At 39.5% G+C, this 26,502-nt stretch overlaps 4 protein-coding genes and 1 long non-coding RNA gene across 8 annotated transcripts in view; 3 read left to right on the plus strand and 2 right to left on the minus strand.

Annotated features, from left to right (window-relative positions):
• LOC127535343 (tripartite motif-containing protein 16-like) overlaps nucleotides 1-26,502 on the plus strand; it is a 599,330-nt gene that overhangs the window by 131,972 nt on the left and 440,856 nt on the right. The window lies entirely within an intron of this gene.
• LOC127535341 (tripartite motif-containing protein 16-like) overlaps nucleotides 1-26,502 on the plus strand; it is a 149,836-nt gene that overhangs the window by 63,519 nt on the left and 59,815 nt on the right. The window lies entirely within an intron of this gene.
• LOC127535340 (tripartite motif-containing protein 16-like) overlaps nucleotides 1-26,502 on the plus strand; it is a 520,629-nt gene that overhangs the window by 53,283 nt on the left and 440,844 nt on the right. The window lies entirely within an intron of this gene.
• LOC110966083 (contactin-associated protein-like 4) overlaps nucleotides 1-26,502 on the minus strand; it is a 215,945-nt gene that overhangs the window by 35,547 nt on the left and 153,896 nt on the right. The window contains exons 14-17 of the mRNA XM_051952984.1: nucleotides 23,572-23,734; nucleotides 19,205-19,332; nucleotides 18,467-18,637; nucleotides 12,149-12,367 (exon numbers count right to left, since the gene is read on the minus strand). Coding sequence (XP_051808944.1) covers nucleotides 12,149-12,367; nucleotides 18,467-18,637; nucleotides 19,205-19,332; nucleotides 23,572-23,734 — 681 coding nt within the window. The remainder of the gene's footprint in view (nucleotides 1-12,148; nucleotides 12,368-18,466; nucleotides 18,638-19,204; nucleotides 19,333-23,571; nucleotides 23,735-26,502) is intronic.
• Nucleotides 1,085-2,586, minus strand: LOC127535364 (uncharacterized). Its single transcript, XR_007944193.1, has 3 exons — nucleotides 2,292-2,586; nucleotides 1,455-1,563; nucleotides 1,085-1,295 (listed from the first exon to the last, which is right to left on the minus strand). It is a non-coding gene; the product is annotated as an uncharacterized LOC127535364 (long non-coding RNA).

The raw sequence follows: 26,502 nt of genomic DNA on the forward strand, positions 1-26,502 counted from the left end.
TGATATATATATAATGAAAGTTGATATATATATATATAATGAAAGTTGATATATATATAATGAAACTTGATATATATATAATGAAAGTCGGAATATAGAATGTTCAGATTTTCATTCCATCTATTCAAAGTTTCATTCCATATATTCAGACTTTTTCCTACTGAGCCCTGGAAGGACATGGCAAACAAAAACAGGAACCTTATTGGACATTTGCTCTTCAGATGAGCTCTTCTGTGATTATCTATCTGTCTTCATGGTTGTCACAGGGAACGGCGACTACGTTTGAGAAAACAGGTAATTTTTAGAGATGTTTTGATTCTGAACACTGAACGTGTTAGCATTAGCTTAGCTACTTAGCTTCGACTACATTTGCATCCCTACATAGCTTAAAGGTTAAACACATGCACCATATGTTGATGATAATGATAATATCTATGTTTATCTTTATAGTTGGTCTTAAGGCTGATTACGAGGCAGAGGTCAGCTGCTGCCTGGACACATCCATGATCACGCCACTGGTGGGACACAATTGTACTGGATTTCAGCTGAAGGCTGCTGTTCTGTCCAAACTGAGACATTTTTATTGTGACATACCCTCCACTGTTGTTAGCTTTTGATTCAATAATTTTTTTTGAGATGAGGAAATCACTATTGCATGTTTCTAGTTAAATACCCTACTTTTATGATATATCACTACAGCATGCACTTTTTATATTTTCCATCAATTTCACCCAAAAGTTGAATAACTATTTGTGAGCAGTGTATGTAGACACATAATAGAAGCACATTTCAATAATATGTCTGCTGCAGTAGTGCAGTTTATCTACCTAGATTGGTGTAACAGTAAAAAAACAACAATATATGCTACTGATGTTTCTGACTAAAATCTGCTTGAAAAGCACAACTGCTTATCTGTCAAAATGTGTGTAACAAAAGTGTGCACTGAACACTGAATAAAGTCTCTGTAGATTATAGACAAAATTTGCATCTCTCATCACAAATTTCTGTTCATTCATCCAAAGTGCATGGGTAAAATACAAAACAGGTGAAGTACTAAAAAAGATTTATTTTCTAGAAAAGCCAATAGTCAACAATGCAGTTTAATTCTGGGACAGTTGCTCCAGCACCGACACCATGCATCCCATCAGTGCAACCAAGGTTTTCATTCATCTTCTGGATGTTCTGGAGAATGGCAGAGGTCACGTCTTGGTGTCTTCCGATCTGTTCCAAGAACCGTTCCTCTGACCTCTCCAGATACTGCAGAGGATCCACAGCAGCTTCCTGGTTCCCTTTTCCTGCATAAAAGCACCAAAAAGTACTAGTTGTCAGTAATTATTTTCTATTTTCATAAACACAGTTAACTTAAAGTAAATGTTCTATTTTGTGATTTTAGGATGGGTCAAAAGATAACATACTGATCATGTTGATGTCTGCATAGTCTAAACAGATCTTACTTGATTTGGTCTGTAGAGAGGAGGACAGTGTGGAGGAGCTGCAAGACGGAACCAGTAAGCTGCAGACTAGTGCTCCTGGTAACTGGACCTCATCATCCAAGGCCGACAACTAAATAAAATGAACAAGACATGCTGTTGATAGCATCTGTAATACAAATGATTTTATCCATTAACTGATTTATTGCTTTGTCCATACAATGTTAGAAAGTGTTACAAATAATACCTGTAATAATTTCCAACAGTGATAAATGCCTTGTTTTATTTTACAACAAAAAACACCAAAAGCATCTGTGTATAAGAAATCAGTGCATTGGATTTCCACATCTGCAAAGCTAGAAAATCACACATCAGAATTTCACCTTGAAATTATGAAAATAGCTGCAGATTACCAGTACTCTTTACTTCATTGTGTTAACTTGATCATTTCAATCAGTTTTTTAGACTTGTATTACTGATACGAAACATAATCAACACATAAATTAAAATGTGTTCGCAAAGAGTTCACTGGTTCTTCAAGGAAAATTTCCATGATAACCATATAGTTCAGTAATATGAATAATGGGTCATTGTGTAACAGCGTGGGAGGTTCTGAATACAGGTCTTGGACTGAAATATTGCTGCTGCTTTCCTCCGGTTTTATAAGGAGTTGTTTCATAGCTTGTTAGCTTACCAGCGGCTAACTGGCTGGCAAACAATAGTTGAACGCCAACCTCTAATCACTGATCCGGTGTCCGGACCGCGTTAGCTGGCGGAACGTTCATAATACTGATGTGGGACTGTTGTAGCTAGCATATTCATAGTAGGATAACAGCAGGATGTTGGAGAAATAAAACTTACCATTATCAGGATCGCTGGTCTGCATGGCAGACTCTTAGCGCATCGCACTGCTTGAATGTCTGTGTGTTTCAGGCCGATTTTAAAATAAAACTCAATAAAATTCTCGTCCGGGTGAGTGTCCTTCGTTGTCGCTTCGCCATACGGACATGTCCCTTCCGGGGCTCGGTAGGAAAAAAAGATTTGATATATATATAATGAAAGTTGATATATATATAATGAAAGTCGATATATATATAATGAAACTTGATATATATATAATGAAAGTTGATATATATATATAATGAAACTTGATATATATATAATGAAAGTTGATATATATATAGTGAAAGTCGATATATATATAATGAAAGTCGATATATATATATATAATGAAAGTCGAGATATATATATAATGAAAGTTGATATATATATAATGAAAGTCGATATATATATAATGAAAGTTGATATATATATAATGAAAGTTGATATATATATATATATATATCAAGTTTCATTATATATATATCAAGTTTCATTATATATATATCGACTTTCATTATATATATATCAACTTTCATTATATATATATCAAGTTTCATTATATATATATCGACTTTCATTATATATATATCAAGTTTCATTATATATATATCAAGTTTCATTATATATATATCGACTTTCATTATATATATAATTTCCTAAACGGCATGCCATATATACATATACACACATATATATATATACATATATATACGACCATTCAATTTAATGTTTGCCATGAAAACTCACACTTTTATTCATGTGCTAACTTAATTGAACAAGGGTTTTCTAGTCATCAATTAGCCTTTCAGCATCATTAGCTAACACAATCAGCATTAGAACAATTAGCATTAGAACACAGGAGTAATGGTTGCTGGAAATGGGCCTCTGCACCCCTATGCAGATTTTTCATTAAAAATCAGCTGTTTCCAGCTGGAATACTCATTTACCACATTAACAATGTCTCTGTGTGTATATCTTACATCATATACATGTTGAAAATATTACAATGTGCACAATTCCAATGAAACTACGTTTTAAGAATTAAACCAAGGATAACTGCTGGTGTAAAGGTTCAGTTAAGCCTAAACCCAATGTTACACAAAAACCTCCAGGAATCCCATTATTAGACATCTTTCCAGGGACCTCTTCTCTAATTGAGGCTGTTGGAGGAACCTTTAACAGCTGAAGTTTTTTTTTTTACTATGCCAAGAGTTCCTCGAGGCTCTCCTAATTCTAAGGAGCACTAAAAGCAGAGCTAAGAGCTGAATGCTTGATGAGGACTGAAAAATGTTCGGTTTTGGATAACATACCGGGCCCAGCTACCCAATCACGGTGGTGGAAGGGATGAATACTACAAATCCCAACCAACTAATCTTACAATGCTGGGACCATTTTGGGGGCACAACACTTTTTCAGCTGAGATGCTTTGGCTGCTACAATACAGAATATCTGAAGAAGTGATTGTAAACACTGATCAACTGTAGCTGACTGCAGCATACCCAATACACCAACAGTGATGGAAACGTTCCAGAAAGCATCAGTTTTTGGTTTATTGTGGAAATCTGGTGTTGTCATTAACCTACATATATGTATACTTACACACCAGCATTGTTAACTTCTATTAACTTCTCTCCGCTCAATGTGATGGTCGGTCTAAGTTAAAAGTGACAGGGACAAACACAGCATTTTACTCAGAAGGTGAACATTTTTTCAACTCCTGGTGACCAGAAATAAACAAGCAAAAAGCACACAGCTTGGAATAGACACCAGTGCACGAATAATAAAGTTTAATACACAAGCTTTGGGTGGACAAGCTCCCTAAATTTTAATTTTAAAAGTTTAAAGACACTATTAAACCAAGTCGCACATCACAAAATGTGCACACTTGGAGTTACGAATGTCAGATTTTTCATTTAAATAAGTTATTTTTTTTCCTTTTAACTGAGATGAAAAACCACTTTTTTGGCCAACACAGGCAGCAACAACAAATGCCATATTACAAAAACCAGCCATTAACTCATACTATCAGACTGAAAAACACATCAGTGTTCATCATGAATAAAACATAAAATATTGCATCACAAAAAGTCACAAGATTTCTAAAAACAACCCAATAATGGGCACATTCAGCTCTAAACAACCGGCAGATGATACAGCAGTGATTTTAATTTCCAGACAAATCAAGCTTTGCAGTTTTAAATCAAGTTTTTAAAAGTTTCAGGCAGAAGATACAACATACATAAAAGCTCTTTAACCTAAATAACTGAGAACTTTGGGACGCATTAATGAATAGTTAACAGGTATGGGAATTTGTTTTAATTATGTCGGCTTTGTTAATGAGAAATTCTTCTTTTCTTGTCAGCTTCGTTTGGCTTCCACCATGATCCTTTGTTCTGTGGAGACAAAGCCAGACAGTCTGCTGCTAATGCAAAAGGCTTTGCTCTGGTATTTGGCATCCGAAATTGGACAAGAAACTGAAAACAAACTTTCATCATGTTTCTACAAACTGTACTCTTCAGCTCGCCCTCACTGTTAGCGGCGCAGTGAGCAGCATGAGAAGCCTCTTGATTGGATATTTCTCACCAAAGTGCACCTAGAGAGTCATAGTTCTCTGCTATTCTTAAGGTTTTATGTAAAAAAGCTTGCATCTTTTATAACACAGTTGCTCATATTTCACTCTGAAGATTCAACCAGGGTGTTTTTTTATTCCCAGCCAGGTCTTAGAAGTGCTTCACTTAACCTTGTTACTTCAAGAGCCCTGGATACCAGAAATAACTCATCCCACTTCTCTTTGGCAGTAAAAAGAAACCTTTAGCGCCACTAGAGAGATTTAAATGGCAGCGTGTTTGGGTGGAAAAAGGTGATTCTAACAGGGACCAGAGAAGCATCTCTGAGGACCACCACCTCTGATCAAAGCAACAAAACAACACCAAGAAAAGGTTATTAGAGAACAAACCCTCATAGGCTATCGGAGCAGAGAGGTGTAGTACAACTTCAGTTCTAACAAAGATTACAGTCTCTCCACATCAAATGGTAATGCTCCTTACAGGAAACACTTAAAACAGCATAATGAGGGGTTTGTGATGTGCAGATCAAAGCCAACATCAAAGAATCCAACTGCAGATAAACTCCACCTCTGACCAAAGAAGCACAGCAATCAATACGACCTTCAAGAGAGTTTCGACATCATGAACCATCAGAAATGCATCACATGACAGTCTCTCTGCATGGGATATGGAAACAGTGCATTAATGCACATATGAGATCACATGAGATTGGAAAGAAATTAATTAGTGAACTAGAGATCAAAGCAATCATCAAGGAGATGCATGTGCAAGTCTCAACATCAAGCTTGGAAAGCGCAACATGGACAGAAGCAATTCAAAAGCCGGAGATTCAAGCACATATCTGATGGAGCAGCCTTGGCTCTGAGAGGAGAGTTAAAGGCTCAACATGAAATCGAGATATTGTGTGAAAACACAGATAAAACAGTATAGGACGATTTGAGCTGTGAGGCTTGAGAGATAGAGATCAAACAGTCATCAAAGACGGTGTATGTGCTGCTGATGCTGCACACAGAGAAAGAACATATCTGTGCATCAGTCAGTATAGATAACACAAAAATTTAAGTTAACCTTCCACTGTTTTCATTTGATGTCTATTCCACTGTGATATGAAACACTGAGGAAGTTGAATCGAAAGATCTCAAAGGAAGGATGAATAGACTAAGTTTTCAGCTACATTTGTTCATCTCTTTCACATTCATTCCCTATTTGCTATAAAATAAATACAAGTGAGCACTAAACTCAGATTTCAGATACTTAGAGATCATCATCGTTAAAGTTAACTTAATTTTACATTATCATGAGACTGGTGACCTGTCAAGGGTGTCCCCTGCCTTCGCCTGAGTCAGCTGGGATAGGCTCCAGCACCCCCACGACCCTAGTGAGGATAAAGCGGTGTATAGAGAATGGATGGACTAACCCAATTGCCATCTTGTTGCCTAACTAACTTTTCGTGAGTTCTGTAAGTTTCAGTTACCAAGACAAATTCCTTGTGTGTGATAGCTCACTTGACAATAAAGCTTTTGCTGATTCTGGTTTTGATTCAATGGACATGTAAGTAATGGGTGAAGGTGGTCTGGTCTGATGACTAACGCTTTCTTTTACATCATATGAATGTCTGTGTGCATTTGTTGTTGACCTGCATAGAGAAGGCAGCAAGATATACTATGGGAAGAAGGCAAGCTGATGAACGCAGCCGGATGTTCTGAGCAATAATTTGCTGGGAAACCTTGGGTGTGCAGACCATGTAATAATAATAATAGTAATGAATTAGTTATATAGTGCTTTTTTGGGCACTCAAAGCGCTTCACAGTGGATCCATTATTCATTCACTCACACATTCTCACTCTGGTGGTGGTAAGCTATATTTGTAACCACAGCTGCCCTGGGGCAGACTGACGGAAGCGTGGCTGCCAATCCGCACCTACAGCCCCTTGGACCACCACCAACATTCACAGTACATACACCAGTGTGAGAGCAGCACTGGAGGCAAGGCGGGTAAAGTTTCTTGCCCAAGGACACAACAGCACATGACTAGCAAAAGCGGGAATCGAACCGCCAACCCTTCTATCATTGGACAACCCGCTCTACCACCTACACACCTTCGTGGCAACTGTAATCCATCCATCAACTATCTTTACACCACAGCAGGATAATGCTCTCTGCCACACAGCAAACATGACATGACAAAGAGTTAAGGGTGTCAATTTGGCCTCCAAATATCCCAGATCTTTATCTGACTGAGCATCTGTCAGATGTGCTACAGAAAAAAATCAGATGCATGCACGCTCCTTTTCACAACTTACAGAACTTAAAAGATTCTGCTGCTAACATCTTTATGTCTGATACTGCATGACACTGTCAGAGATCTTATGGTGTGGATTCTTCGACAGGTCAGAGCTATTATGGCAGCTCGAGGTGGACTTACACAATATTAAAGTTATATTGTCATTAATGAGCCTTTGTTGTTGAATCATACTGTCTCCTCGTGTGCTGGTAGCAAGCAGGTTGGGAATTTCTAGTCAATATGACATCGTGATATCACTTGAATCTGCCTCTATTTGATTGGTTCTACCATCCCATGAAGGAGTAGTGATGTTGAAATCAAACCAAAAGCTTTACAGTTTAATAGCTCTGCAAAGAGGAGAGAAATAACCTTGACTTGACAGGATATTGCTTACATTTTATATTATAGGACAATCAATACTGGTGGATTTTGCGAGATGTGTGAAGTGAAGATCAAAGGAATGCTGAAAATCCTTGCAGAAGACGACGTTTTGTCTCCACACAGCAGCAGCAGAACATGAGCTGTTTGAACACATCAGTTGGTCGATTGCGAGGCAGCACAAATATACAAAGGCTTAACTGTCCAAACAAAGCAAAACAACTGCTTCCAAAACTGCCACAAAGGAGGTAATTTCTGCATTCGTTGCTGAGCTCGCTTACAAATTCTGTGCATGGATTTTTAGCACCGGCAATGCAAACGGCATGGTGTGGATTATAAATCTGTGCGAGGCAATAACACGGCTTATTAATCAAAACAATGGAATTCACTGCCTTATAAAGCAAGGCAGGATTACGGCACATAAATACGGCGCACGTTGAAATATGGCTTATGAATTTATACAAACCAACACAGCAGCTTACGGTTCAAACAGTGGAATGGTTTGTTTTACAAATCAAGTCTTATAAATACAATTCATGCTGTAAAACGGTTTGCAAATTTAAATGCGCCAATGCTGAAGCTTGTGAATCCAAATAACTCAATATTTTGTCGTGCTCCTGAATAAATTCTACACAATGAGTATGTACACAGAAATTCTTTTGCAGCTTATAATAAGCCAAAGACAAGTTGTAAAGTAATTTGAAATTTGATACTTCAGTGATTTTACATGTAGAATTCTGCTGAATCTGTCCAAAGAAATTAATAGCATTTTTTGAGACGTGTACAATGAGTGACACCAAATTTGGGAAAGTGTTCTCATCAAGGGTTGAGATGCTTTTGATTTAAAATAAAACAAAAAGCTTGCGTTACCACTGGGTGAGCAGGAGACGTGAGGCATCCACCCGACAGGGAAAGTTAATAAAAAGCAAACATGACAGCCGAACCAGCAGCTCTGTGAGGCTGTACTCATCAACAGTAGTACTTCCAGAGAAATGCTGACATCAGCTTACAATGCTGATGTTTAGCAGCTAATGATCAGCATTTTAAAGAGGAAGAGACCAGCAGTGATTCAACGATCAGAAACCGTGGAATGTACACTACTGTTCAAAAGTTTGGGTTCACTTAGAAATGTCCTTATTTTTGAAAGAAAAGTGTTTTTTTTTCAATGAAGATAACACTTAATTAATCAGAAATCCAGTCTAGACATTATTAATGTGGTAAATGACTGTTTCAGCTGGAAACAGATGATTTTTTTAATGGAATATCTCCATAGGGGTACAGAGGAACATTTCCAGCAACCATCACTCCGGTGTTCTAATGCTACATTGTGATAGCTAATGGTGTTGAAAGGCTAATTGATGATTAGAAAAATGGAGTGGGCAGCTATTGAGCTAAACTTATCTCAACTTTTAAACTGTCAAGTATGTAAAGTTGCACATTTTCAGGTGTATAACCTGTACATTCCTGCCCTTCATAAATATATCGGTTCATTTCTTTTATCACCTCAGATTGCCTGGATTTGCAACACTTGCAGTTTATTGGACTTCTAACACTTGCTTCTTACTTTTCTTCCAATACAACATGTGCTGTCTACTGGTCTACAACAACTGCTTTCATCTTTGTATTCTTCTTTAAGAATTTATTGTGAGGCACTAAATCCCCACATCAGATTACTCATATGCGATTCAGTTCAATTTTCAATTAATTTTTATTTATATAGCAGCAATTCATAGAAGGTAAATTGGTCAAAATTATGTTTTCTGACTGTCTGTTGTTGTCCGTCTCTGTCCTTTTTAGTGAACAAATGTGAAAATACGACTGAGACTGATGGGAATGTTAGCAGTTTTTTCAGGTATTTGAACCAAAAAGAACATTCTACCAACACAAATGTCAACCTCTTGGTAGTGCAAGTAAACCAGTCAGGGAGGTCACCGGATTTCATCCTCTGGTTTGGCTCATGGATATCTAAAGAAATTCATGGCAATCCTTTCACTATCTGTTCAGATATCTGAGTCTGGACCAAAGTGATGGACTGACTGACATCCCTAAAGAAAGGCTGCGAACAAACTAATAAGCTACTGAATTGTATCATGGGAAATGTAGGATCCAGCATTTTGAGAGCCTGGCCTCAAAAGGAAATGAAGTCACATACCTCAGCCTCTGTTGCACCCCATTTTGACCATTATTGTTTAATTATTAAACACAATATCCATACAGAACTGTACTATTGAGTGCAAGATAAAATCTGAGATGGTAAAAATGTTTCAAAGGTGATTATGGAGATATTTGAAGGTTAGCAGATTAGTCACAAATGTGTTTGTAGAAATAGTTCTGATTTTTTATCTTGTACTGGGTATCAAAAAAGTGAATATTAAAAAATAAGATAACGATAATTTCAGATGTTTTCATGCAAAATGTATTGTTGAAGATTAATTTACCAAAATAAAAATGTTGATGTCAAGAGATCGGGTCACAAAGCCTGCTGTAAATTCCATTTCCACACAGCATGTATAGCAATTAGACTTCAATGTTCTGAAAAACTTGGTTTGAAATCCCATTGGTTTATTTTGAAATGAAATCTTTCTGAATAAACATTACTCATGTTTCATCAGGACTGTGTGGGTGGATCAAATTTGACATAATTTTTTTTTTTTATCAAGCTTCTGCCAAACTGTACCACAGCCATCAGACAAAAATTCTTATAACACAGAACAGAATGTGTATAAAAAGATCTTTTTCCAATTGAGCTGCGCTATTTGAGGTTAGTGAAAACATGTGTGCCTTTTAAAAACTTATGAAATGAATCAATAAGTTCTTTTGCACAATGAGATTGCGTCCATGTTTGTCCAATTATGGCACCAATACTTGCGGTAATTACTTAAAAAGTAAAATATCAGTTTTTTCCCTCACCATTCAGGCTGTTTAGTGCAGCTGGTCGCTGTTAAAAGACAACCAGGACAGCATGTAAATATTTATGAGATGCTTAATTTGCAATTAAATTACAAATTGGTCTATTCAAGCAAAACCAGGGTTGTTGGTGCTTCTTAATCACTCTTGAGTTCATGACCGCACTCGCTCTGTCACAGTTAAACCTTTGGCTTTCCCTCAGCAGGTACATTCACAGTCTATCACTGGGTAAAGACATTCAGTCAATAAATATTCCCCTTGATTTCTCTGCTACCGGTGGCCAATTTCATCTCTGTTTGTTGGTTTGTTTTCATTCCTCTGTGTCTTTGCTGAAATGGCATCCAAAACATCAGCAGACTGATAATACCTGATAAAAAATGATGGATTTTGTTTGTTGTCTCTTTCTCCTGCAGATCTATAAACTGACCCTGAGGCTGAATCGGGCTTTAAAATCGCAGAATTGAACTGCTGATGTTCAGATAAACAGAGCGTCAGGAATGATGAAGTTTGCAGGTGGTCGGTTACATGACCGCATAACGAGCGCGTTCAGATCCATTTACAGATTATCTGAAGACTGTCGCTGCTAGAAATGACCACACAGCTCCCTGCATGCTGCATGTTTATGTATCGATCGTGATTATTCTTCAGCGGTCAGAAACTATCGCCTCAGCACTTTCATATTCAATAGCGCTGAGCAGCTGGTGGCATTTGGCCAAAAACAGCTTGTTGTCGAATCTCTTGCTTCCTTTCCCACTTCCTTTTTTTTAAAAATTTTTTACCTAAAAACAGTAAACCGTTGCCAGATGAGCACTCAATACAGTTGTGGGGACATTAATCCAGCGTCTGGATTCTGTCCAGTGTTTTTTCATACCGTACCTGTTATTCTGTACCTAATTATAGGACACACAATTACCTTTCTGCAAATAAAAATGTTAACTGTCAGCACTCTATTAAAGCTGACACACACTGCAAATTAGTGTTCAGCTTAATGTGACTTCATTGTTATGCACAAAAAGGAGTGTCGCTGCATATGAATTTCCAGTGCGTCGGACAGACAACAGGAATCATGAAGACTTTAGGCAAACAGAGGAACGCTGCTGACAGAATGACACTCCACTCCATATTTGCTGAACAAAATGCAGCCGCACAAGTAACAAGTTAATTAATTCTACACATTTAATGAGAAAAAAATGCAAATTATGAGCTCGTATTATTCCTGCTTTTGTAAACGAGGTAAATGTAAATCTGCAGGTTGCAAAAACCTCTAAATACAATAAAATCTGTGGGAACTTTAATCTCTGCCGACAACAGATGGCTAATCAAGCTACCATGAAGGTGAACTTATCTATCGGAAAGTCTTCAGGAAACAGAAATAGTTCTGTTTAGTACAACTTTCATCCAGTGACATTGGATGTGAACTTAAGTGGGAGGCAGAGAGTTATACTACTGGGACAGAGAGAAAAAAGACTAAAAACTAAAGGGAGATTTCAGGAGGAGCAAAGACTAAAACACTGAAGAGAACTGCTGTTTCCCTGGAGAGCAAAAAGGATATTGTATGAGAAGATAAACAGCGTACATTAGAGGTATACTAAGGTAGTGTGGGGGAGAGAGAACAGCTCCAGAGAGATAAAGGAAAAAGACATCAAAGCCACCAACACTGCTTCTATTGAAGACGTGCTTCAAAGTCTACACATCCTCACCTATGAAGAGCTGGCTGTTGAGCTGCAGGTGGAAGTGTCCGTCTGTGGGGGCCTCCTGAGTGGCGATAGGAAGGTCGTCCAGTCGAAGCGACGCCTCCTTGACGTTGCGCTCGGCTCGGACTCGGTGCCACCGGTTGTCATTCAGCGGGTCTCTCGACTCCACGAGAACCTCCAACGGTCCGTTACCGACGTCGAAGGAGAAAAGCACCTGAGTGGAGGCTGTGAAGGTGAAATCAGTAATGATCTTTCAGATTATCATATATTATCTCTGTGTCTATTTCATGTACCCTTGCTGGGGAACTATTTTTGTTCATAGAAGAGCATTCTGGTAGGACGGATCTTGAAGAGGAGTCAAAAAGTCAGAGGCCATCAATAGAAGATATTTTTACACCCTCAAAAATGGTTTGTGATGAAGGTCTCTTGTTCTTATGTGGCAGAATTAAAAATGATGCTACATTTACATCAATGAAAAGGAATTTCTGACTGATCCATTATGAAAGCGGTTTTAGTTGTACTTCTGCTTTTAGAATCATGACAAACTACAAAACCGTTCAAAAGTTTGGGGTCATTTAGAAATGTCATTATTTCTATAACAAAAAGGAAAAAACTTTTTTTCAATTAAGATAACATTAAATGAATCAGAAATCCAGTCTAGACATTGATAATATGGTAAATGACTATTCTAGCTGGAAATGGATGATTTTTAATGGAATATCTCCATAGGGCTTCAGAGGAACATTTCCAGCAACCATCACTCCTGTGTTCTAATGCTACATTGTGTTAGCTAATGGTGTTGAAAGGCTCTTGAGCAACTATGTTAGCACATGAATAAAAGTATGAGTTTTCATGGAAAACATGAAATTGTCTGAGTGACACCAAACTTGAACGGTATTGTATGTATGCTATCCAAAGAAAAGCAATTTCTGTCTGTTTGATTCACTATAAAGGCAGCTGCAGTTGTACTTCTTCTTTGAGAACCTTGACAAACTCTGTATTCCCCATATCATATACAATATTCAGTCTGCCAGTGACCCAGCAAAGTGTTTTGTGTTTTCTGATTTTGAGGGTACAGAAAATTTCCACAACAAGGCTGAAGAGGAAACAAAATGGAAAGAAAGTTATTATCAGAGGGAAAACTGTGATTATGAACATTTATGAAGATAAATTAACTTCATCACGACACATTTTTATTCAAAAATAAAGTCATGAGATCAAACTTTTGCAAGCCTTTTACTATTCTAATTAGTATAAATAAGCTTTAAACAGATTTCTTCCTTTATAAAACAAGAAATGGCAAAGATGTCCAATAAAACTGTCTCAGATCGCTTTTATTTTATATAACCCAAAAAGTTTCTGAACATTTTCTTTGCTCCCATTACCTTTTTACCCACTGTGGGCTCATTTTACTGCATTTAAAGTCATGCACCTCAATGAGAAACAGACCAACCATGACTAGAAACAGCGAAATCGGTTGTCATTGATAAATTTTTCATTAAATATAAAGATGGTTGACAAATTGAGAGAAAAACTAACAAAGATGTCGGGCCACCACATGCTACCAGAGTAGCTTCAAAGCACCTTTCACATTTATTGCGTTTATCTGGACCTGACGTACCCGGATATGATTGGTTAAACATCATATCCTGATCACATCAAATGATTAAGGTGAAACTGTATTGATATGCACTGACCTTTGCCCTTAAGGGAACAAGTGAAGCTAAACTATGTCAGTAAAATGTCCCCAACATCTGATTTCTTTCTAAATGTGTCACTTATCTGGATAATATTGAGGATAAATTCTGTAGAAAATTAACTAAGAGATTGTTGGAATAGCTAATACTTGACAAATTTTGCTACTTTGTCACACATGCATCACCACTTTACATACTGTAAAACAAACCAAAAAATACCAGTAAATATAACAGAAAGCAGCCCTACAATCTATATATGAAATAAAAGCAGTAAGTTCATTGCTCCTCTCTGACAGCAACAAGTGAAACATTTTTGATAATGCCGGAAAGGGAAGTGCTCATTTCAAAAAGCGTCACATCTTTCTGTCTCCACTCACAAAATTCTTGTTATGTTCATACCTGCAAAAAGACAGGATGGCGTCTCTGAAACAAACTCACATCCTTCATGTTTTGCAAGCAGAAGATGCATCGCTCTGTGAGCAGGGAACAAGATGAAACAATATCCCGACATCCTGCAGTAACTTGGTTTAGAGGCTGTTCTGAGGCTCGGCTGCAGAGTGATGTGAGGCAACCGCCGACAGAGCAGCGGCATCCAGAGCTGGAACAGCCCTCAGGAGAGACGCTGTCGGTGCAGCAGTGTCCCTGTATGTGATTCTGTGTGTGTCCCTTCAAATCTATGGTTTAAGAAAAATGCAGCACTGGAAAAGCGAACTAAAATCGAACTAAACTGGCTAAATGAACTGAAATAGTTTCAGAAGGTAACATGATGTACTGTCTGAGATGTGAACCTTAAGTTGCTGCATTACAGTAAAATGCGTAGTGAAGAAAACTCATTGTGGTCATTTCTAGCATATTCTAAATGACACTTCATATAAAACCAGCAACGGCAGCCAGAATATGGCACCAATAAACCCCAAAAAGAAGGCTACTGCTGCATCGTTCTACTCCATCCACACAGTGGGTAAAGTCTACGAAGTTTAGCAAAATAAAAGATGACAAAACAGAAATCACTGGAAAAGTAAAACAGAAATCTAAAGTGAATCAAGAAGATTCAATGTTTTCATTCTCGCACCTGCAGGCAGTCTTTCTTCATGGCCAACACTCACATTGTGTCATATTTACATCTCACTTTGTGTTTGAGTTAAACCAACAAGAAACGTCATGTTTGCTTTAGATAATTTGGTTGAGATAAGATAACACTTAATTTATCCAGAAGGAAATTCTTCTGTCTGAAAGTGCTCAGAAAACAAAATTACATAAATGTAGCGCCTGACAGGAAAGCAATAAAGTAAAAGTATGTTGCAATGCTAAAAATCTAAATATGCAGGATAGGAAAGTAAAATGCAATACTGCCAATGATGCTGCTGCAACAACAGGGTTCCTGGACGAAGTGGGAACAAACAACGAGTGAAACATCACCTGGAAGGACATCTGAAGTGGAACCCCCAAAGGATCAAATTCTTGATCCAGGGGGTCTTTGGTGTCCTGCCCAGCCCTTCCAACCTGTTCACATGGGGTAAAGCAGAAGTACCAGCATGCCCCCTGTGTTCCAAAACAGGGACACTGGAACACGTCCTAAGCAGCTGCGCAAAGGTACCGAATGATGGCTCTATCACTGGAGGCACGACCAGGCCCTAAAGTCCATCGCCGAGGCAATTGGGAAGGGAATCAAGGACAGCAATTTTAGCCAAATTCTATCTAAGCCAATATGCTTTTTCAAGGAAGGCCAGATCCCCAAGAAGAAAGCCAAGAAACTCTCTGTTGGTGTGCTAACGTCAGCCGGGATCAACTGGGTTGATCTAGAGAGGCAACTAAGAATATCAGCACACATCATCCAGTCCACATTGAGACCTGACATTCCTGTTCTTGGAGGCCACAGATCAGTTAATTTTGCTGGACCTGACTGCGCTCTGGGAGGAGAGAATGGAAGAAGGGTAAAATACCAAGACCTAGTGGAGGGCTGCTGGACCAACGGATGGAAGACCAGGTGCATGCTAGTGGAAGTGGACAGCAGGGGATCTCTAGGCCTTTCCTTACACAAGGCCTAGGGAATCTTGGGAATAACTGGAGCAAACAGGAGGAGAGCCATCAGCAAATACATGGGTGCAGCAGAGAGAGCACCCAGGTGGCTCTGGCTGAAAAGGGGGGAGCAGAAACTTGGACACAGGCTGAGGCTTGATCAACCTCAGTTGGGTTGCCTGGACGAGGGTGTATGTTGTAAGATCCGAAACACCCAGTAACTCCAGGAAACAACACTGATGATGTGTCCAAGTGTGTGTGTACCAAGGGATGCTTTTCAATACAGGTAGAAAAGTAATATAACACATTGACAACTGAACTATTGCACACAAGAGGAGCTCCAGGCAAATTTTATGCCAAACACATTCTCACTCCAGCAACATGAGGTGTGATTAAGATCTTCAGAGACAAATAATACAATGTGTGTTCATGGAGAACAACACAACACTGAGCCATCAGCCTCAAGATCTGTGCTACATATACAGCGCCCTCCATAATTATTATAAAGATGTGTTGAAAACCTTAAAACAAATTCAATTTTTATTGCAGAAGCCAACTGTCACACTGAAAAAATAGGTTCTGTTTTGTTGGCAAAAGGGGGTTGTGCAAAGTATTAAAATCAGTAGTGCTAATAATTGTAGCACACATGATTTGCTGTAAAAATTATTTCTCAATGTGTGATTTTTTCCCCCACTGAATAAATGCACTTGAATTAAAAGCTGGATTTTCCTCTTTTTTTCATTGTGGTCATAAAATATTTAGAAAAAAAATGAATTTATTAGAAGCTAAAGAACACATCTTAACCAGGGGTGCCAGTAATTATGGAGGGCTCTGTATATATTATGACAGATGGTAGTTTCACATTTGTGACTGTAGTGCAGACATCAAACTTAAGCAGAGAGCAAACATCAAATTCTGCTCAACCTTCATGTCAAGGACCATTAGTGGAACAACAGGTGTGTCTGCAGCTACCTCTAAGAGAAGAAACAACAGTTTTCATAGTGGGAGTGTCTCCAAGATCATTGGATCAGGAGCAGAAGCAGCATGTTTACTGTTTTCTTCAACATTTGATTGTGAACTGTGAATGTATCCCCCACAGGGTTGAACTGTGAAAACAGAGTTTTACTTTAACATCATGTGGTGTCTGACCTGATCTTTGGTCCAACATCATGTGGGAGCTTTACTTGCATCTGTTCTTTGGTCACAACAATTGTCACCAAAACCGCTGCCCTGTTTGCTAGGTTTAGCGCCCTCTAAGTTCTTCCTCTTCTCCCAAATTGAATTCAACCTTAAGATTTGCCATTTTGACACAGTTTAGGAGATTTAGCACCCGTTGCAGATGGTGTTCGACATGCTTACATAACAGGACTTCCAGGGAGCGTTAGAATTGTGATAACAGCACCCTGAGTTCTGTACTGCTGCAGAAGGAGACTACTTTGAACTGGATAATGGCTAAATTTAAATCAGGCCATTTCTGATTCTAATAGGAGCTTTCTGATGACACCTCATCGCGCACAGATATCTGAGTGATATTAATCTTTCGAGTGAACTCTTGGTAAGGAAGCAAAAAACGTGTAATTCTCAAAATGATGGCGCCTGCAGAGAACAGACGTCTCCAAACATTACAATTAATCATTATCATCTGTAATATGCAATCATTACAGCTAACAGTATGTGAACATAGACACTCTTTTGCATTTCCAGACCCCAGTTTCAAATTTTCTTTTGAAATCAGCTTTACACTCCGACCGATGGGTGTCCAACACGTATATAAGACTGTAAGTCAAACTTTAAATTGTATTTCTGATGTTCTGCTTTGGAAAAAGGGTGATGTCATCTATTTCTGTGATCGTAAATCTAAATCTAATGACAGATGTAAAGCAGTTTACTCAGTACTGTTAATCAAATCTGATCACACCACATTTCCACGTGTGAAATGAGAGATGAACTCATGTTTAGAGCATGAATTCTATCCTAAATGTGTTTTCATTATTGCATGTTCTGTCTTAATTTTACAGAGAAACATTTAGGGTTGTGTTCAAGTTTGGGGAAATGCCTGTAAGACAAACATCCAGTCAATTTTAATTTTATAGAAAAAGGTCACAAGAACACTCAGTCGAAAAAATATAGAGATCCAACAAACACATAAATCCTTCAGTTAAAACTGACCTGACCTCAACCTCATCCAACACCTCTGGGACGATGACTGGGAACCTATTATCAGCTAACAGCAGCGGCTGACTTCACTCATGCTGCCTGCCTCCAGGTTCAACATCAGGTGGAGAGCCTCAGTCCTAGAAGAACGCTTGTGGTTTACAAGTGGGTGTAATGTTGAGATGTCTCATATGGAGTGTACGTAAGTCATGCATGATACAGACAGATGCAATGCGGTTGGTAAATTCACAGTTAAAGTGGGAACACGAAGGTCAAGACAGCTGAGTTTAACCTGAAATAAACAATATTTCCCTGCAGGATAGTCTTAATACAGATTAAGTCTGTATCCTCGGGGTTTACACAGATCCAGATTAAAACTTTGACTTGCAGGTTTCACTCACACATCACCCTAATCCGCATTAAATCTTCGCCCTCCAGCCCCTGCAGTACTCACAGCTCAGTTCGATGCGGATGAAGTCTTTGATGCCCAGGTTTTCCAGGAACACGCCAGAGGAGGCCGTGGTTTTGAACAGGAAGGAGATGTCGGCACTCAGCTCTCCATGGAAGGTGGGGAAGTGGAGGTACGATGTCTCCTTGTCAAAAAATGCCGCATTCCAGAAATTCTCTGGAAAACGCGAGAAAAACTCCCCGTCAAAACTTGAAACGGAAATCACAGAGCAAAAAAGTGAGTCCATCAGTTCAACTAATAAGCTTACACAAGGGTATAATTTCTGCGACGTGGTCTTGCTTGATTAATCATGCTAAACATTTATTTATCTATCTACTGGGGTAGATACAGAGCGGCGGTAATTGCAATTAATTGAAGGAAGGAAAAGCGCAGCAAGCTAGTTTGATTTACCTTGTAATGCGTTTAATGAGAAGCAAGTACCAGAGCGTGAAAACCTAAAAGGACGTATGCATCAGTTCTGCTAATGATAATTAGCTTCCAATCGGCCGGTGGAATGAAATTTTGGACTTGTAATTCTGTGTTTCTATATCAACAACGCACAGAAAATTAGTCAAAATGAGCCACTCTTACAGGTTAGGTGCTTCAGTGTAGATTTATATATCCTTTGTAATATTTTTTAGCTTGAATCTTTGGACAAAATAGGAAAACATTACACTTTCCCTAACAGGAGGACTGCTGTCATCTCTCCATCAGCTGTAACCGAGCAACCAGAGGTGGACTTACTGTCTCCATGACAACGCAGTGGTCCCACCCTGTAGGCAGCCTCCGAGCCTGGCCTCTGGATGTCGCCCAGAACCAAAGACCTGACCGGGAGACTCTCCTTATGGGTCAGGAGGCCCGAGTCTTCAGTCCTGTATCAGGAGGGAATGGAGAAGAAAAGGAAATGAAGGAAAAATCAGAGAAGAAAAAATTAGGAAGAAAAGATGAAGTAGGAAAAGCTTTATTGTCATGGTGCTACATTCTGTTGCTTAAAGTACAGATGTGAAAGAAATACTGTAGAAACACGAAGACATTTAACTGTACATAAAACAGACATAAAAATCACAAAATAAAAAGCATAAAAAGCATGAGAAGATATTAAACCATACAGAAAGTCTACAGAAGTGCTTGTGTATAAACTGCATACTGTTCTATTGCGCTAGTCTTTGGTGTTGGAGGCCAGCTGCTTGAACAAACGATAGCTTCAAGCATTTTGATTTGCACATTGGCTTCGTGACTCTTTTCCCTGATGGCAGATGTTCATATTCAGAAAAGAAGGGATATTGTGAGTTTTTATTGTTTGTTTCTTGACAGGCTCAGTATGGACCCGCAGTCTTTCATCTTCATCAACTTCATCGCTGCTCTGTGCATGCTGGCAAGTCTGCCTTTCAGCTGCACTGTCAGGCTGCCATACCATGATGTCATTTCATAACTAATGATGTTCTTTAGAGTTGCCTGGTAGAACACTGGCATGATCTGACTGCTTGTTCCATACAGCCTCAAAGTGAAGCCTCTCCTGCAGTGTTTTACACAGATTACCAGTGTGTGCTTTTCTGCAAAGGAGGCAATTTTTGTGGAAATCTCAGTATTTATGTGAGGACACTTGGGCTCAAGATCAGTCACTTGCTTCAGGTCAAAGATCACTATTTCTTGTTATTGGCAATATATGCAATGAAAATGCTACACAACAGCTGATCAAAAGGCTGCAATAATGTACATAATGCATAATGCACATGCATGAAGCACAATGTGGTCACGTATGTGCAACACGCAGCAGTAACTGTCAAAAGTACAACTTTTGGTCGCCAGTCCTTCCACTTTTTAGCAGCAGACAGCTGGGACACAACAGAACACCCTCAAACTCACTGCATTAATGCCACGTTCTACTTTCAGCAGTTCGTAGCTGATTCTTTTTTCTGTTGATCACCTTTGGATCACACTTATACACACACACTCTCTCTCTTTCATTTTGTATATACCTCTTCAATTGCACTCTCCTTCTCATGCACACACATCAACATATACACCGATCAGCCACAACATTATGACCACTGACAGGTGAAGTGAATAACATCGATCATCTTGTTATAATGCAATGTTCTGCTGGGAAACCTTGAGTCCTGACATTCATGTGGATGTTTGACATGTACCACCGATCCAAACGTTGCAGGTCAAGCAACCCCCACAGCAACAGCAGTCCTTGATGCCAGAGACCACCATCAGCAGGACAATGCACCCCGACACACAGCAAAAACTGCTCAGGAGTAGCTCAGGAAACATGACAGAGCTAAGGTGTTCACCCAGATTCCACACTCCCCAGAGCCCAGAACCACTGTAGCAACCATAATTCAGTCCCTCAAGTTTGTCTCGAGTTTTTCTGAAACATCTAGAGGCCAGATCTGTGGCACTGTGGTTTGTCCACAGATGCTCCAATGAGCTGTCGTTTGGTCACTGTGTGGTGATTATGCAGGTTTTTTTAGCCACAACAACACGATCGTCACACCTCATCTACGCTACTTGTTTGATCTGTCTTCTTCCAACTGAAATTTGAAGCCTTATCGTTTGGCACAGCTTAGGAGATTGAGCGCATACCACAGATGATGCTTGACGCGTTTACATAACGACTCTTTCCAGGGAGCGTTAGAAGCATCGCAGAAGCACTTGGAGTGCTGCATCAGGGCACGAGGCGAATACTTTGACCGGGATAGCAGCCAAGTTTACATCAGGTACGGTTTTTGATTTTTATAGCCACAATCTTGGAACCTTTTGGTCACACCTCATAGATATTACACAACTTTTTGCTACTCCTAAGGAGAGGGAGATGATGAGGAGAAGAAGGAAAAAGAGCTGAAACAAGGTGAGAAAGCTGAAGGATAATGAGAAAGGGTGAAGAGAACATTAAAGAGTATGAAGCAAAGTAAAAAAGGATGACATGGAAAAAGGACAAAAAGAAAGATGAAGAGTGTAGAGACAACTGAAGAAACAGGAGGATAATCAGATGCCAAAAAGAATACATTATTTCTCACTAATTATCTTAACTTGCTGGTTTAAACTTACAAGCAAAATCCATCCATCCATTCTCTATACACCGCTTTATCCTCACTAGGGTTGCTGGAGCCTATCTCAGCTGACTTGGGTGAAGGCAGGGGACACCCTGGACAGGTCGCCAGTCTGTTGCAGGGCTACATATACAGACACACAATCACTCTCACACCTACGGGCAATTTAGAGTCATCAATTAACCTCAGCATTTTTTTGGACTGTGGGAGGAAGCCGGAGTACCCGGAGAAAACCCACGCATGCACAGGAAGAACATGCAAACTCCATGCAGAAAGATCCCAGGCCCAGGCCGGGATTTGAACCGGGGATCTTCTTGCTGCAAGGCGAAAGTGTTAACCACTACCTACTGTGCAGCCCTACAAGCAAAATGTGCAGCTAAAAGTTTGTCAACTGTTTTAACAATTTGCCAGAATCTGATTTATGTGTCAGACGATATTTCAGGACGACATTTTAACCAAGTGTCAGATCTTATCATATCATCCTGACAGTCCATCTCTGCCAATTTCTGCGACACGCTTCTCCAGAGAGCGCTCCAGACAGACAGCTGAGCGAGCAGCTCTGTCCATTTACAACCATGTTCAGATAATCTGCATGTCAGTCTTGTTGTCAGGTGAGAATTTATCCGAGAATGGAAATGAGTAGCAGATTCTCACAGCAGGTCTGTAGAAACAGCGTCAGCAGAGAAAAGTTTCACAAAGAGATGCTAGAAAGGAGAAGGAGTGAAGATGTGCTGAAGAAGGCAGGGATGGTTGTGTAATGTTTTTTTCCTATATTAATCTTCCTACAATCAACAAGTCAGTTAATGCAAAGAAAGAGTTTTTTATGGTTTGTTTGTTGAAACAACATTAGTTCACATTAGAGAAATCATATTCATCCTATTTAACACAATAATCTCTATCAGTTTATACATAAAAAAACAACAATACCTTATTGTTTATACACTGTCACTGCAATATAATGTTCTCTGATAAAACCAGCAGCCAAGTATCAGCACAGGCATTTAGGTTTTCTCATTAAACGCACGGCAGGTAAACTGAAAAATCTGAACAAAAATTTGAAATCAGAACATAAAAGAGCATGTACTGTACCTCCACTGATGCTGCATAAGTCTTTAAATCATACATGGCCAGAAAAGCACCACTGAGAGCTTTTATTACAACCAAATGCTCCGAGAGCTCATCAGTGAAGTCACCTGCTGCTGAATAAACACCCATACATACAGCAAAGCCACAAATGAATCCGCTGACATTTGAACACTTTGTTTGCTGGCCTGCTGTAGTGGATTACACTGTAATGCAAAAAGAGTTTTCAAAGGAATGAATCATGGGAGCAAAACAACTGAGATATATGTGACAGCGGAATTTGGAGCTGTACAAAACAGTCAGACTCTCCAAAGCTGTAAAATTGTCTCCACAGAGCCTTGCTGGTCAGCACTGTCGTCTTTCAGCTAGAAGATCCCCAATTCACATCCCAGCCTGGATCTGGGATCTTTCTGCACGGAATTTGCATGTTCTCCCTGTGCATGTGTGGGTTTTCTCCAGGTACTCCAGCTTCCTCCCACAGTCCAAAAATATGCTGAGGTTAATTGGTAACCATAAATTGTCCTTAGATATGAATGTGAGTGTGATTGTTTGCCTCTATATGTAGCTCTGTGATAGACTGGTGACCTGTCCAGGGTGTCCCCTGTCTTCACCCTAAGTCTGCTGGGATAGACTCCAGCCTCTGTGACCCAAATGAGGAATAAGCAGTGTATAGATAATGGATGGATTCATAGAATAGGACGTGCAATGAAGAATCTGAGAAGGTGCAACTGTTGTGGAAGAGAAAAATAACATGCAAGTTTGCAGCCTGTGACTTAAGATTTACTTATAAATGTGTGGGAATGTTGTCTACATTCACATATTCCACTGTGTTCAGTTGTTTTGCAATAAACAACAGCTCCATATTCCCATAGTGTAAGTTGATGTAAAGAGAACAAACTTTGCAATCTGAGGAAGACATATGGAGGAACAAACTTATAATGGGTTGAATGTCATTGATAAGGTCAGTACCACTCCATGCGGTCGGCGTCACAGTTGCAGTAGTGTTGTGGATCCACACAGTCGCCCTGCAGGCCACAGGCACACTGCTGGCTGCCTGGATGAGCTCCTCCCCAGTAGGTCTGGACGCGACCAGAACCAGGACCACCGAGCCACCAGCTGAACGGAGAACCCTCTGAAACACACATTTCAGCAGATTCAGAGTTACCCTTATTTACTTGAGCCTTTAGTGACACCGACCTGCCTTTATGGCCTCTAACAAGACATCTACTTAGCATTGAACTGTCTAGACACCGTCAAAACTGGAACATTTTACAATTTGTCATGCTCTGACTGATGTGATTTTGCTTCATTCACAGGTATTCTTCCTGACTAATTGGAATAAAAACTTGATTATGTCTATAAACATTTTTTCCCCTCAGGATCTTAGCCTCAAAAATGAACAGCTGTGACGATGATTACTGTTACCAGAACTCTCTGAAGTCGTTTTCTGTTTACTTTCAATAAATGTAACCCTATTTGTGCTTGCTGTCCAGTTGTGAATTTATATCAAGCTGTCAGAAGGAATAACTGAAAACAAAGAAAAAGCTTATTTTAAATTTCTGCCAGCACAACTCAATTGCACTGCAAGCTCTTTCCCCCTCGATACCACAGAACTTAGCGCACAGATTCACTCTCTTTGGAAATACTGTAACTGTCCAAAGATTGACTGGAGCTGGGAGAAAATAGCTGTATGGAAAGATTTCCCATCTCTCAGCCTCCTGAGATGAATCCGGCGCTTGAAGCAGAGGGATGTTTGCCAGGTCCTAACCTCAGTGCTGCATATATTGTTTTCATATGGAGGACAATGACAGCATGCACTGGGAAGTATATTTCACATCCTGCGATTGTGCAGATGGAGAGGATGGCAAGAAGGTGATTGGAAATGTCTCTGCTGCATCAGCACTTCTTTATTCTCCCAGTGAGCAGCAGAGAGTTCATAATGGAACTTCTTTTTCTCTACTCATTCCTCCTTTTCTGCACCTTTCACGATTTTCATCCATCATTTTATTACCCGCCACAACAAAAAGTTGCTTTGCAGCTCAGATTTCTCCTGTGTATACTCTAGACTTTTGAGGGGTTGTATTGATCTGCGCTGGATAACCGGCAATCAAAAGATCCTTGATGAATGTCTGAAATGTTTGCTTGTTTATCCAACTTGATGGAAATTCAGTTACTTCACCACAAAACTAAACTTCGTAAGCAATAAAGCCCTTTTCAGACAGGGGATACGTCACACTGCTGCTTCATCAGTTTATTAAGACATTCACATGTATGTTAGGGTTAGGCCTTACATACCACCTCAGTGACTGAGTAGTATTCACAGTATGCATTCAAGAGTTCACAGTACATTAAACCGTCTACAATGCATCATAACACACCAGCACACAAAATAAATAAATCTAGAAATGTACACGATTAGCAGCTTATCACAATGTCCAAATAAGTAACAGCCTAGTTAGGGCCCGAGCACTGACAAATACGTAGGACTCTATTGGAATGCAAGGAATTGTTTTTCGCCCAAATTAATCACATTTTAGAGGACCTAAACAGGCTCAAAAACTGGCAACTGGCAAAAAAAAAATTGATATTTTATGGGACTTGTGCATGTGTGTGACAGAACTTGCAAAATTTGTAACATCTACTACAGACAGCACGTTTCAACTACATCTACCAAATTTGGTAGGCATATGCAGCACAACAGGCCGCACAAAAAGCCAATGGCAGCCATATCCTGAACCCAACAGGAAATTCGCTATTTTGCATTAACTGAATTTTTTTTGTTGTTGCTCATTTTCAGGGGTTAACTCCTCCCTCGCCAAGGGACCTCAAATTTGGACAGTATATACAACAGGCCTTAGTGATGAAACTTTGTCAAAATCTTCCGCAAAAGTCAGAGTGTGGCGATGGCAACCATGATTTGTGCATGATTGTGCTTTGATTCTTCACCATGAAACAGGAAGTGCTGTCTAACTCTCCTATACATGCCCCAATCTGCCTCAAACTTCAAATGTTTGATCAGAATCCTACACTGATCCATCCATATGCCAAAATTCATTCGCAGTCATAGCGCCACCTGCTGGCAAGAAAAGGACATGTTTTACACTTTGACGTACTATTGTTAGTCCATTGTCGATATTATTCTCAAATGTGGTGACAGAAGCCTTAAGATGTTGATGGTGATTTGTGGAGAAAATGGTGACTTGTTATCAAACGGCGTATCTGTGGCAGCATGGCGAATTTCGATGACTACTGAAGTGTTTATATCTCAGCTGTACAAGATCTAATCTGCCCCAAACTTCATATGCTAAACAAGAGTACACCCACACTCAAAACTGTAGTCATAGTGCCACCTATTGGCAACAGGAAGCTACAGGTATTATATTTGCATGGACCACTGCTAGAAATTTTGTGAATTGGTCAGCTAAGTCTTAGTAGCTTCACACTTCTGCCACATCCCGGCACACACCACATGTGCTCCATGTCCTGACATGAAAGCCCATTGAACGCTGCTTTCAGCTTTAATTTAGTCATGATTTCCCAAATGCTGTCTGCATGTGAGAACTGTCAAACTACTGCTTTACCAACAGTAAAACAAAAATACCTCAACAGCAGTGATGGAGCTCAACCCGAGGATTGTCGCTATGGAACAAATGTTTACCTGCAGCTGACAAACCGTGACTCTGTGCGTGAATAAAACTATGCAGTGTGACTTGCTGTTGGATGCTGTTTACATGTCGGGAATAATCTATAATTATAAGCAATTATTCTTCCTTTGGAGACAATCAAATGGATCCTGCAGGTATTTAATAAACTCAGAGGAAAAATGTCTTCAACCACATGGAAGAAACAAGCTTCAACTCCTGTTAAAGTTCTATCAAAACTCTGATTATTTCAACTTCA

This window comes from Acanthochromis polyacanthus, chromosome 9, assembly GCF_021347895.1.
Source record: "Acanthochromis polyacanthus isolate Apoly-LR-REF ecotype Palm Island chromosome 9, KAUST_Apoly_ChrSc, whole genome shotgun sequence".
NCBI lineage: Eukaryota > Metazoa > Chordata > Actinopteri > Pomacentridae > Acanthochromis > Acanthochromis polyacanthus.